Below are 13048 nucleotides of genomic sequence, written 5' to 3' on the forward strand. Positions count from 1 at the left end.
ACAGCGGTGTCCATACTGCATTCGGCAGCATGGCCCTTGCTGGCGATGTCGCCCGTTGGACCAGCAAGCATGCCGCTGACGATGTGTGGGAGCGTGCATCATCAGCGACATAGTGCATACACACAGGATGATATCGTGAAAGATGTGTCCGAATTGGGCACTTCGTGCCGATATGTCCTAGTGTGTAAGCACAGGATTCAAAGTGCTGCTTCCATTTTTTATAGTACACTACAAATACCAACTACAATCGTATTGGCTGCCATTGGTTACAATGCATTTTTTTGCACCTAAGGGCCTGATTCTGATTTGGGAATAAAGTATGAAAGAGCAAATAACTGTGCACCTGGGCAAACCAAGATGAACTGCAAGGGGCGCAAAATACATACTTTTTTTGCACGCAGACTAAAGGTGTCCGATCTACAGATCTATGCTTAAAAGGTCTACAGTCAATAGGTTGCCCACTAATGGTCGACATGCATTAGGTCAACAAGGTCAAAAGGTCATATGTAAAAGGTAGACAGTTCAAAAGGTCGACAGGGTCAAGAGGTCGTCAGAGTCAAAATGTCAACACACATGGTCGACACAAGTTTTTGTTTAATTTATTTCAACTTTTTCATACTTTACCATCCACATGGACTATAACTGGGAATAGTAACCTTGCCCAAAGCATAACGAGCGAAGCAGTACACTAATGGGGCTCGTTTGTGGCAGAAAAGTGACAAAACAACCCAAAAAAATAATAATTTGTCTACCTTTTTTGTGTCGACCATTACTGGTCGACCTACTGACTGTAGACCTTTTTAGTGTAGACATAATAATACATTCCCCAGAGTAAACACTGGCTGCTTTTGCATGTAAACCACAAATATTGAGCAGAATTACACTACAATTAAGTTTGGACACGTCTCTCCCAAACTGAAATGTCTCTACACATTTTAAACTTGACCCACCTGCTGTGCAACATGGTTTGGCCCAGATGCACCGTTACTTGCTCTTTCTTACTTTATTCCCAAATCAGAATCAGGCCCTATATCAGTGCAGTAGTACTTAAAAATGTAATCTATTGTCTTTTTTATAATATATGCTACTGCATCAATGTGTCAGTCTCAAAGTGTTTTAATGATTTACCTGATGGTGAAATTAGTGTAATGTGAAGATCTCCTCGACGAGTGTAATCTATAGTAACTTCCAGTTGCAAATGTTCCAGAGACTTTATATAATTATCTTGGCCTTCACATGCCTTTGTGGGAATTTCAATTGTGATTTCATCTTCTGATCCTAAAAGTCTGTAAAAACATAGAAAGATTGGTGAAATGATCTTCTCTGTAATTTATTCTACAGTAAAACCTAATCGCACCAATAAGAACAACGAAAATTGTTAGCATATAATGTATTTTCTTGTGAACAAAGATGGAGTTTTAAGGTCATAGTAGATGAACCATGTAATGAATAGCGACTTTACTACTCATATCCTTCACTGATGTAAAGACCAGGGGTGTATCTAAGGGTCCGAGCACCCCTGGCAAAGTAAGGGACTGGCGCCCCTCAAATATTTGAAATAGGTAAGGCATGTGTGCCAAAAAGCGGGCATGGCCACACAACAGTACCCCAACTTCAAACGACACCACACAGCAGTGTCCCTTACTCACATTACACCGCACAGTAATGTCCCTTATTCACGTTGTGCTACACAGTAGTACCCCTTATATGCATTACGCCACAAACTAGAGCCCCTTAGTAACATTACGCTACACAGTAGTGCCCCTTACACACTGTGTGTGCCCTCCAGCTCCCGCCATGATGTCATCACCTCTGGTACATGCTGGAACATAGGGAGTTTCATTCCCCCATTCTGCCTTCCCATGCCATATTATATATATATATATATATATATATATATATATATAAATATATACATATACCACTCTCCAGACTTGGGTTATCAATTTCGACACCAAAAACGATTTATTGAAAAAACGGTTCAAATATAGTTTCACACAAAAATGGAAAGGGCTCACCAACGTTTCGGTCCTGGAATAGGACCTTTCTCAAGGTAATTGCCAATAAGTCAAACAGTCAAGGTCAGCAATGGAAGCAATCAACAAAGTGTAGCAGGAACCGGATACCTGTATAGTGCCTGCCAGGCCCCCTTTATATACCCTGCTTATGTGTAATTGGCGCCACAGCATCTGAAAATGCTGCGCACGCAGCTGCTGTCCGGACCGGGTACGTCACTTCCGGTTGGGACCGGATTTCGCTGCGGGTCCGGACCTGTAGTAATGGAGACTACACTTGCTTACAGCCTCCTGGTGATAATCAGTGTTAGCCTCACAAGTCATGCGCGCAGCCCACCAACTTGCTGTGGTGGCGATGCGCTCTGGTAGTCATGGCGACGTCCAGTCGCCGCTACCTCGCTTCCGGTTTTACCGGAAGTTGTCATATTGTCATGGTTACATCGGGTACGCACACGATAATGTCAACAAAGGTATCATTGTACAGGCTTGAACAAGGAAACATTAGTGTAGATGGGAATGAGTGGATATAATATCCACAGAGCCACAGATTAGTTGCGTCCATAGACGCTGAGAGTTACAATGTATGGGTATAATGGGAGCCTGGGAGGAAAGCACAAATATGAACTGCTAATAACAGTTAAGATAAAAAGCAACACCCCAGTTTCAACAAGGCGTTGTAGAATCACAAGCAAATCGTGTCATATCCTAGAAGGCTAACTAACAATTATTTTAGTGCATACATATTGCATGTAATATTTAAATTCTATGTTTTAACAGTAATAATATTAGTCAATGGTGATAGCAATAATATTAGTCAATAGTGATAATAAAGGAGATGAATATCGTCGCCCACAGATCCACAGTCCAACGTAAACATAGTGCTCATATCTGTAGTTCAGATGATGAGTGCAAAATGGATAGTCAACATACTCAAAGTCTATTAGGGACACTACTCCAAAAAGTCCGGTCACCTAATCACAGTCCTGTATTCCAAAGAATACTGTGTCCACTGCTATAGCCCAAATGGGTGGGTAGTTCAATATTACTCATACAAGATAGTTAATACCTAAGAAATATTGATAATGGGTTATTTTCGTTCATTCCTCTAGAGGAAATGGTATCCAGCCGATGTATCCAGTAGCTCTCCTTTTTTCTTAGTGCCAGGGTGCGGTCACCTCCACGACTCAGTGGGGGGACCCAGTCAATAAGTTTGCAACGGAGGTTCGAAACTTGATGTTGTTGGGACAGGAAGTGTCTCGGTACGGGTTGTTCAGCTGTTTTAGAGTCAATCGCCTGGTGGATGGTCGTTCGGTGGTTCGCCATTCTGTCCCTGAACCGCCTCGTGGTCAGTCCCACATAATACAGTCCGCACGGACAAGTGAGGAGTCCATCACACAATGCAACTTATATTTAATCTTAATGGGACGTCCAGAATGCGGGTGTGGGAACGTGGGGCCCGTAAGCATACTTCGACAAGTGGTACAGCCGGTACATCTAAAACACCCTGGTTTCTGTTCTTGTAGCCATGTGGTCTTGGTGGGTTTAGTCGGACCGGCCGTTGGCCTCATTAATAGTTGTTTGAGGTTGGGTGCTCTACGGTACGCCATCATGGGGGTCGTGTGTTTTTCAACTTGAGTTGAGTATCTGACATTGAGTTGAGTACCACTATTAGTTGAGTACCACTAATTCTACCAGAGTGATTGTCAAACGTGGTTGTAAAGACCATCCGGTCTGGGGTGGAGCTAGTGCTTGGTGATGGAGTTGATGAGTTAAATTTCAATTGTGCTTGTCGTAGACATCGTTGCACACTTCGATTGGTGTATCCGTGTTCCCGGAACTTCAGTGACATTTCCTGCAATTGTTCTTCCATCATTGTGTCATCCGAGTTGTTCCTCATTACCCTGAGAAATTGTGAAATGGGCAGGTTTTCTTTGAGCGCTGGAGGGTGTTGGCTGGTGGACAGAAGGAGAGTATTCCTGTCAGTTGGTTTCCGATATAATTTGGTGCTAATCACATTGTCCTCAATGGTCACCGTGATGTCCAGAAAATTGATTTGATGGTCGTCAATTTGATGAGTGATTCTACAATGCCTTGTTGACAGGGGTGTTGCTGTTCATCTTAACTGTTATTAGCAGTTCATATTTGTGCTTTCCTCCCAGTCTCCCATTATACCCATACGTTGTAACTCTCAGCGTCTATGGACGCAACTAACCTGTGGCTCTGTGGATATTATATCCACTCATTCCCATCTACACTGATGTTTCCTTGTTCAAGCCCGTACAATGATACCTTTGTTGACATTATCGGGTGCGTACCCGATGTAATCATGACAATATGACAACTTCCGGTAAAACTGGAAGTGAGGTAGCGGCGACTGGACGTCGCCATGACTACCGGAGCGCATCGCCGCCACAGCAAGTTGGTGGGCTGTGTGCATGACTTGTGAGGCTAACACTGATTATCTACAGGAGGCTGTAAGCAAGTATAGTCTCCATTACTACAGGTCCGGACCCGCGGCGACATACGGTCCTGACCGGAAGTGACGTACCCGGTCCGGACAGCGGCCACGTTCGCAGCATTTTCAGGGTCGGGCTTTGAATTGGCACCCCAGCCGCTACCTGTGTTGTGTGAGAGTGTGGGACTTTTCCTATATATACATATATATATATATATATATATAGATATATATAGATATATATAGATATATACAGTTGTGCTCATAAGTTTACATACCCTAGAAGAATTTGTGATTTTCTGGCAATTTGTCACAAACTTTTCTTTCACTCATGGTTAGTGGTTAGGTGAAGCCATTTATTGTCAAACAACTGTGTTTACTCTTTTTAAATCATAATGACAACAGAAACTACCCAAATGACCCTGATCAAAAGTTTACATACCCCAGTTCTTAATATCGTGTATTGCCCCCTTTAACATCAATGACAGCTTGAAGTCTTTTGTGGTAGTTGTGGATGAGGCTCTTTATTTTCTCAGATGGTAAAGCTGACCATTCTTCTTGGCAAAAAGCCTCCAGTTCCTGTAAATTCTTGGGCTGTCTTGCATGAACTGCACGTTTGAGATCTCCCCAGAGTGGCTCAATGATATTGAGGTCAGGAGACTGAGATGGCCACTCCAGAACCTTCACTTTATTCTGCTGTAGCCAACGACAGGTCGACTTGGCCTTGTGTTTTGGATCATTGTCATGTTGGAACGATGAGTGCAAATTTTCCTCCAGTATTTTCTGATAACATGCTGCATTCATCTTGCCATCAATTTTGACCAAGTTTCCAGTGCCTTTGTAGCTCACACATCCCCAAAACATCAGCAATCCACCTCCGTGTTTCACAGTAGGAATGGTGTACCTTTCATCATAGGCCTTGTTGACTCCTCTCCAAATGTAACGTTTATGGTTGTGGCCAAAAAGTTCAATTTTGGTCTCATCACTCCAAATGACTTTGTTCCAGAAGTTTTGAGGCTTGTCTCTGTGCTGCTTGGAGTATTGTAAGCGGGATGCTTTGTGGCTTTTGCGTAGTAATGGCTTTCTTCTGGCAACTCGACCATGCAGCCCATTTTTCTTCAAATGCCTCCTTATTGTGCATCTTGAAACAACCACACCACTTTTTTTCAGAGAGTCCTGTATTTCAGCTGAAGTTATTTGTGGATTTTTCTTTGCATCCCGAACAATTTTCCTGGCAGTAGTGGCTGAAATTTTTATTGGTCTACCTGATCGTGATTTGGTTTCCACAGAATCCCTCATTTTCTACTTCTTAATTAGAGTTTGAACACTGCTGATTGGCATTCTCAATTGCTTGGATATCTTTTTATATCCCTTTCCTGTTTTATACAGTTCAATTACAATTTCCCGCAGATCCTTTGACAATTCTTTTGCTTTCCCCATGACTCAGAATCCAGACACGTCAGTGCAGCACTGGATGAAAGATGCAAGGGTCTTTCAGGAGTCCAGAAACTCACTGACCTTTTATACACACAAACTGATTACAAGCAAACAGATCACAGGTGAGGATGGTTACCTTTAGTAGCCATTCAAACACGTTTGTGTCAACTTGTGTGCATGTTATCAGGCCAAAATCTCCAGGGTATGTAAACTTTTGATCAGGGTCATTTGGGTAGTTTCTATTGTCATTATGATTTAAAAAGAGAAAACACAGTTGTTTGACAATAAATGGCTTCACCCAACCAATAACCATGAGTGAAAGAAAAGTTTGTGAGTTATCATTCATATTCTCTGACAAATGGCCAGAAAATCACAAATTCTGCTAGGGTATGTAAACTTATGAGCACAACTGTATACATATATATGCCACGCATGCTGCATAGATACCTATCTATCTATCTACAGTGTACGTGTGTGTGTGTGTGTGTGTGTGTGTGTGTGTGTGTGTGTGTGTGTGTGTAAATATATATATATATATATATATATATATATATTATATATATCACCTCAAAACTGAATTAGAGGGGGCTAAAAATCACTTTCCAAATATACCAGCAATATAATCGACCAAATAAATCAATTTATTAAAAGCACATTTCATGCCCAGCATAAACAGAGATAGCCCTTTCAAATACACAGATCATGCATATTGTGTCAAATGAATTAATGAAGGGTATTATTTTCTCTCTCTCTCTCTCTCTCTCTCTCTCTCTCTCTCTTTTCAACCCTGACACGTTTCGTCCTATAAGGACTTCTTCAGAGGGCTGGTCTGTGCAGCTATATAATCAATCCAAATGACAATCATAGGAATATTCAGGTTTGTTGAACAATTCTATAGTTCAGGTTTGTTGAACAATTTTATGAACTAATGAGACCTCTATCCATAATATGTGAAGGTCCAATCAATAAAAATAAATATCCCACTCTGGGTGAGCTTCTGTGTGCTCCTTAAAAATTATATCAAGTAAAAAAAAACACAGCTATATCTCCAAGTCCTCACTCTTTATATTCCAGCTTTTTATTTAGTGTTAACATTTTATTTCCCAATTTCTACCTCATTGGTGCATGCAGGGGGTTCAATAGATGTTTAGAAACTGAAACTAAAAGCCTGCTTGGTTGTTATGGGTTTTAGCACATTTCTTATTTTACAAGTGCGTATTTCTCTCATGCCCTAGGGGATACTGGGATGGTAAAAGATACCATGGGGTATAGATGGGTCCAGTGGAGCCTGGCACTTTAAAAATTCTTCAGTGTGCTGGCTCCTCCCCTCTATGCCCCTCCTGCAGACTCAGTTTAGAAAAATGTGCTCAAGGAGCTGAGTGCATTCTCTGGAGCTCCAGAGAGGTTTTCTTCAAAACTTTATTTTAGTTTATTATTTTCAGGCAGCACTGACTGGCACCAGTCTGCCTGCGCTGTGGGACTTAGGTAGGGGGGGGGGGGGTACCGGTACAGTTAATGATCCGGATCCCCACTGACAGGACATAGCTCCTGAGGTGTTTTTTCGCATTACCCCCAGGGTGTGCGAGCACTCCAACAGCATGCCGCCACGCCTAACAGAGCTGAAGACGCTGGAGTGGTGAGTACAGAAACGGGGTCCCGATTAGCGGGTCCTTGATTACAATGGCATAAGGACGTGGCAGGCATTCAGCGCTGCGGGCTGCGGTACCTGCTGCATATACCCACACTGGTGCTGGCACAGAAATGGGGTTTTAACCCCGTTTTCTGTAAGTTTGGAGTGTTTGCCAGTATAATCTATGAAGGTACCACACCCCATTAAGGGGGCGGGGCTTCATGGAGAGCGGAACTAGCAGCTCAAAGACGCCATTTCCTGCAGCATCATACTACAGGCTGCATGCAGGGAAGCCCTGCTCCTCCAGGGACCCTCAAAACACACCTTATACTGGTACCAGGGTGGGGGGGGGGTTTAGAAGGGGAGAGCAATATCATTGGCGTTTCTATAATGGGTGCAATGGGTGCGGTGCACACGGGCCCCTGGGTTCAGGGGGGGCCCACACCGCACCCATTGTAACACTTACCTTTCTGGAGTCCAGTGCCGGGACCTGAAATCGTCACCAAAATGGCCCCCGCACATGCACGGTAGCAAAATTGGTCTCCTGATCATGGCGGCGCCATGTTTCCGGAGACCTGTGCATGCGCAGTGGACTCCAGAACAATTCCGGAGTCTACAGTGCCATACAGAGGAGGGGGCCCACCCGGAGGTGCACTCGGGCCTCCACCTCTGTAGAAACGCCCCTGAGCAATATATCATATATATATATAAACTAGTTACCTTATTAAGGCAAAGCATTGCTTTAGCTGAGAAAGGCTGCAGTGTGCTGGTTCTCTCTGTCTCACTTAACATAGTAACATAGTATCTAAGGTTGAAAAAAGACAATTGTCCATCGAGTTCAACCTATTTGTGTTCTCCTATGCACGACTATTTTGTATAAAATTTTGACTGAAGTTGATGACTGCCGTTACGTTTTACCCCTCTTTTTTATAATAACCATAGTGCGTGACTATGCCCCGTAACCCTGGATATCCTTATCCATTAGGAATTTATCTAACCCATTCTTAAAGGTGTTGACTGAGTCAGCCATTACAACTCCCTCAGGCAGGGAATTCCAAACACGTATCGTCCTTACCGTAAAAAAGCCTTTACGCCATATTTTGCGGAATTTCCTCTCCTCTAACTTGAGCGAGTGTCCACGAGTTCTCTGTGTTGATCTAACCAAAAACAGGTCCTGCGCAAGATCTGTATATTGTCCCCTTATATATTTGTAAATGTTGATCATGTCCCCTCTTAATTTCCTCTTTTCCAGTGTAAACATGCCTAGTCTTGCAAGCCTTTCCTCGTATTCCAGCATCTCCATTCCCTTAATTAGTTTGGTCGCCCGCCTTTGAACCTTTTCTAGCTCCAAGATATCCTTTTTGTAGTAAGGTGCCCATAATTGTACACAGTATTCAAGGTGTGGCCTCACAAGTGATTTATATAACGGGAGTATAATACTCTCGTCCCTAGCATCAATTCCCCGTTTTATGCATGCTAATATCTTATTAGCCTTCTTTACTGCAGTCCTACTTTGGATACTACTGCTTAGTTTGCTATCTATGAGGACACCTAAGTCCTTTTCCAGTACAGAATCCCCTAACTTTACCCCATTTAGTAGGTAGGTGTTATTTTTGTTCTTGTTACCACAGTGCATTACCTTACACTTGTCTGTATTGAAGCGCATTCTCCATTTCGCTGCCCAAGCTTCTAATTTAACTAAGTAATTCTGAAGCGACTCAGCATCCCCCTCCGCATTTATAACTTTACACAATTTGGTATCATCTGCAAAAATTGACACCATGCTCTCTAGACCTTCTGTTAGGTCATTAATTAAAATATTGAACAACAGCGGTCCTAATACTGAGCCTTGCGGCACACCACTTAGCACTTCAGTCCAAGTTGAAAAAGATCCATTAACCACAACGTGCTGCTCCCTATTATCTAACCAGTTTTTGACCCAAGTGCATATTGTGCTTCCTAGCCCTGATTCTTGTAGCTTGTAGATAAGTCTCATGTGTGGTACAGTGTCAAATGCTTTGGCAAAATCTAAAAAGATTACATCCACCTCTTTACCCTGATCTAGGTTTGCGCTTACTGTTTCATAAAAGCAAAGTAAGTTGGTTTGACAGGATCTGTCCTTCATAAACCCATGTTGATTCCTTTTAATGACCTTATTGACTTCAAGGAACTTCTGAATACTATCTCTTAGAATACCTTCCAATACTTTCCCCACTATAGATGTAAGACTAACTGGTCTATAATTATCTGGTTCAGCTTTACTTCCCTTTTTGAATATAGGCACTACTTCCACTATACGCCAGTCTTTGGGAACCATACCTGATATTACTGATTCCTTAAAGATCAAAAATAGCGGTTTTGCAAGTTCAGAATGAAGCTCCATTAGAACCCTTGGGTGAATACCATCGGACCAGGTGACTTATTAATCTTTAAATGTTTTAATCGGTCACAGACTACTTCCTCGCTTAAATAAGTACCTATCAGTGTAAGCTTCATCCAAGCTTACACTGGGTCTCCGTGTTATTCACTGATCATGTGTGTGTGTGCGTGTTCTGCTGTATGAACATGTCTGCCAAGAAAGGTTATTTGTCAGGCTTGTAGCACAAAGTTTTCTTCCACAGGAGGATCTCTGCTGTGTGCTCAATGCAGTCTCCCTTCACAAGGAAGCAGCTCACAGGAACCAGAATGGCTGGATTCAATAAAAGGGATGATGTATAACATAGCCTATGAACTGGCTACTGCCAGGCAGGAAAGACAAGTGTTTAAGAAATCTATGGAAGATTTTCTGCCGGCTCATACTTCTGATCTCAGACCTGCCTCTCAGCCTCCTCTGCTGGTTTTTCAGAAACGCACACTGCCCCATATGCTCCAATCTGATTCTGATAATGATATGCCAGATTTGGACGAAGGGGAAGTTGAGGGGGATAGCGGAGACAGTACTCTGTCTCAGGGTATGGAAGCCATTATCTATTCTATTAGGGAGGTCCTGAAGATCCCTGATAAAGAGGCAGAATCTGAGGAGTCATTTTTTAATGTGAAACAAAAGTCTACTGCCACCTTTCCTGTCTCTAAGAAATTAAATACACTTTTTAAAGAGGCGTGGGTTAATCCTGACAAGAAGCTTCAAACGCCTAAGCGGTTGCTAAACTCCTTTCCTTTCCTCCCTGAGGATAGGAAGGTGTGGGAGAATCCTCCAATTGTGGATACCTCAGTGTCCGGGCTGTCATGTAATATTGTGCTGCCTGTACCTGGTGCTATCTCCTTGAAAGACCCTACTGATCGTAAAATTGAGACTACACTCAAATCCATTTACACTGCAATGGGAGTCACACAGAGACTCACCATTGCTTGTGGTTGGATCACAATGGCCATTGTTAAATGGTCTGGTAACATCATAGAGGGATTTGATACCATGCCTCAAGATAAGCTACTAACACTTATGCAACATATTCAGGATTTGGCTAACTTTACGAGTGAGGCTATTAAAGAGATTGGCATTATCAACTCACGCTCTACTGCTATGGCTGTGTCTGTGCACAGGAGTCTGTGGCTGCGACAGTGGATGGTGGATGCCGACTCCAAAAAGGGCATTGAAAACCTTTCTTTCACGGGGGGAGGCTTTGTTTGGTGAGGAACTGAACAAGTGGATTTCACAAGCTACTGCTGGTAAGCCACCTATCTGCCATCAGCGGCCCCTCTCTCCAGTCCTTTCATGTGGCCAGATTTAGAGGCAGAGCCAGAGCTGCTTCCAATGCTGCTCGGGGAAACCAAGGTAAAGCATGCAGACCAGCAGCCGCAGATTCCCTGGAACAGAGTTCAGGCTCTGCCTCTACCAAGCCTTCCGTGTGACGGTTGGCCCCGGCCTCAAGGGGAAGTTCAGGTGGGTGCTCACCTCAAATATTTCAGCCATGTTTGGGTGGAATCCTGCCGGGATCCTTGGGTGAGAGACATTGTCTCCCAAGGATACCGGTTGGAGTTTCAACAGCTCCCTCTTCACAGATTATTCAGATCCGGCTTACCAGCTTCACCTATGTCCAAGGTTACCTTGCTAGAGGCCATCCAACGCCTGCAACAAATGCAGGTCATTGTTCCAGTTCCCCCTCTGCTCAGAAAAAAGGGTTTTATTCCAGCCTGTTCATGGGACCGAAACAGGACGGTTAGGCCCAGCCAATTTTGAACCTCAAATCTCTGAACCCATACATATGGGTATTCAAATTCAAGATGGAATCCCTCAAATTTCCCTGATTTCAGGCCTGGAAGAGGGGGAATTCCTGGTATCCCTTGATATCAAGGATGCGTGCCTTCACATCCCAATATGGCCACCTCCTTAGGCTTACCTCAGGTTTGCACTGAAGGAAGATCACTTCCAGTTCCGGGCCCTACCCTTTGGTCTATCCATGGCTCCATGGGTGTTCACAAAGGTGATGGTGGAGATGATGCTAAAACTCCGCGTAAGGGGTGTGAACATCGTTCCATACTTGGACGATCTCCTCATAAAGGCTGTGTCCAAAGCTCGGTTGTTAGAAAGCACCACCCTGACTACATGGCTTCTGATGGATCAAGGGTGGATTCTCAATCTGCAGAAATCACACCTGGTACCATCACAGAGACGGCAGTTCTTGGTGATGATATTGGACATGGTGTCTCAGAAGGTGTTCTTTCCTATGGACAAGGCCTTGACAATTCAAACAATGGTGCGCTCCGTTTTTAAACCCCCGAAAATTTAGTGTATCTCTGCATCCGGCTGTTGGGCAAGACGGTAGCCTCGTACAAGGCTATCCAGTACGGAAAAGCCGATGCCTGTCCATTCCAGCTGGATCTGCTGAACAAATGGTCCGGCTCACCCTGCACATGCACCAGCGGATATCCCTGTCACCAAAAGCAAGGATTTCCCTGTTATGGTGGTTACAGATCCCCCACCTGATAGAGGGTCGACACTTTGGAACTCAGGCTTGAGTTCTATTGACGACGGATGCGAGCCTCCGTGGTTGGGGTGCTGTCACCCAAGGGGCTCAGTTTTAGGGAAGGTGGTCATCTCAAGAGGCCTCTCTTCCGATAAACATTCTGAAACTCAGGGCGATCTACGATGTCCTTCTACAAGCTACTTCTCTCCTCCAACATCAGGCCCTACATGTCCATTCAGACAACACCACGGCGGTGGCATACATAAACAAACAAGGAGGAACAAAAAGCAGGGCCGCAATGCGAGAGGTGTCCAGGATACTCCTCTGGGCAGAACGCAACACCAGGGCCATGTCGGCCATCTTCATTCCAGGAGTGGACAACTGGGAAGCAGACTTCTTCAGCAGACACGATCTGCACCCGGGGGAATGGGGCCTTCACTCGCAGGTGTTCCAACAGTTGGTTCAATAGTGGGGCTGCCCCCTGATCGACATGATGGCTTCTCGTCTCAACAAGAAGCTGCGGCGCTACTGCACCAGGACGAGGAATCCACAGGCTGCAGCGGTGGACGCTCTGATGGCACCGTGGATTTACCAGTTCATCTATATG

At 44.1% G+C, this 13048-nt stretch overlaps 1 protein-coding gene across 1 annotated transcript in view; it reads right to left on the reverse strand.

Moving 5' to 3' along the window:
- Positions 1-13048, reverse strand: part of PCSK1 (proprotein convertase subtilisin/kexin type 1) — a 127347-nt gene that overhangs the window by 28545 nt on the left and 85754 nt on the right. Inside the window, exon 11 of the mRNA XM_063964045.1 lies at positions 1129-1286. Coding sequence (XP_063820115.1) covers positions 1129-1286 — 158 coding nt within the window. The remainder of the gene's footprint in view (positions 1-1128; positions 1287-13048) is intronic.

Source organism: Pseudophryne corroboree, chromosome 1 (assembly GCF_028390025.1).
Source record: "Pseudophryne corroboree isolate aPseCor3 chromosome 1, aPseCor3.hap2, whole genome shotgun sequence".
Taxonomy (NCBI): domain Eukaryota; kingdom Metazoa; phylum Chordata; class Amphibia; order Anura; family Myobatrachidae; genus Pseudophryne; species Pseudophryne corroboree.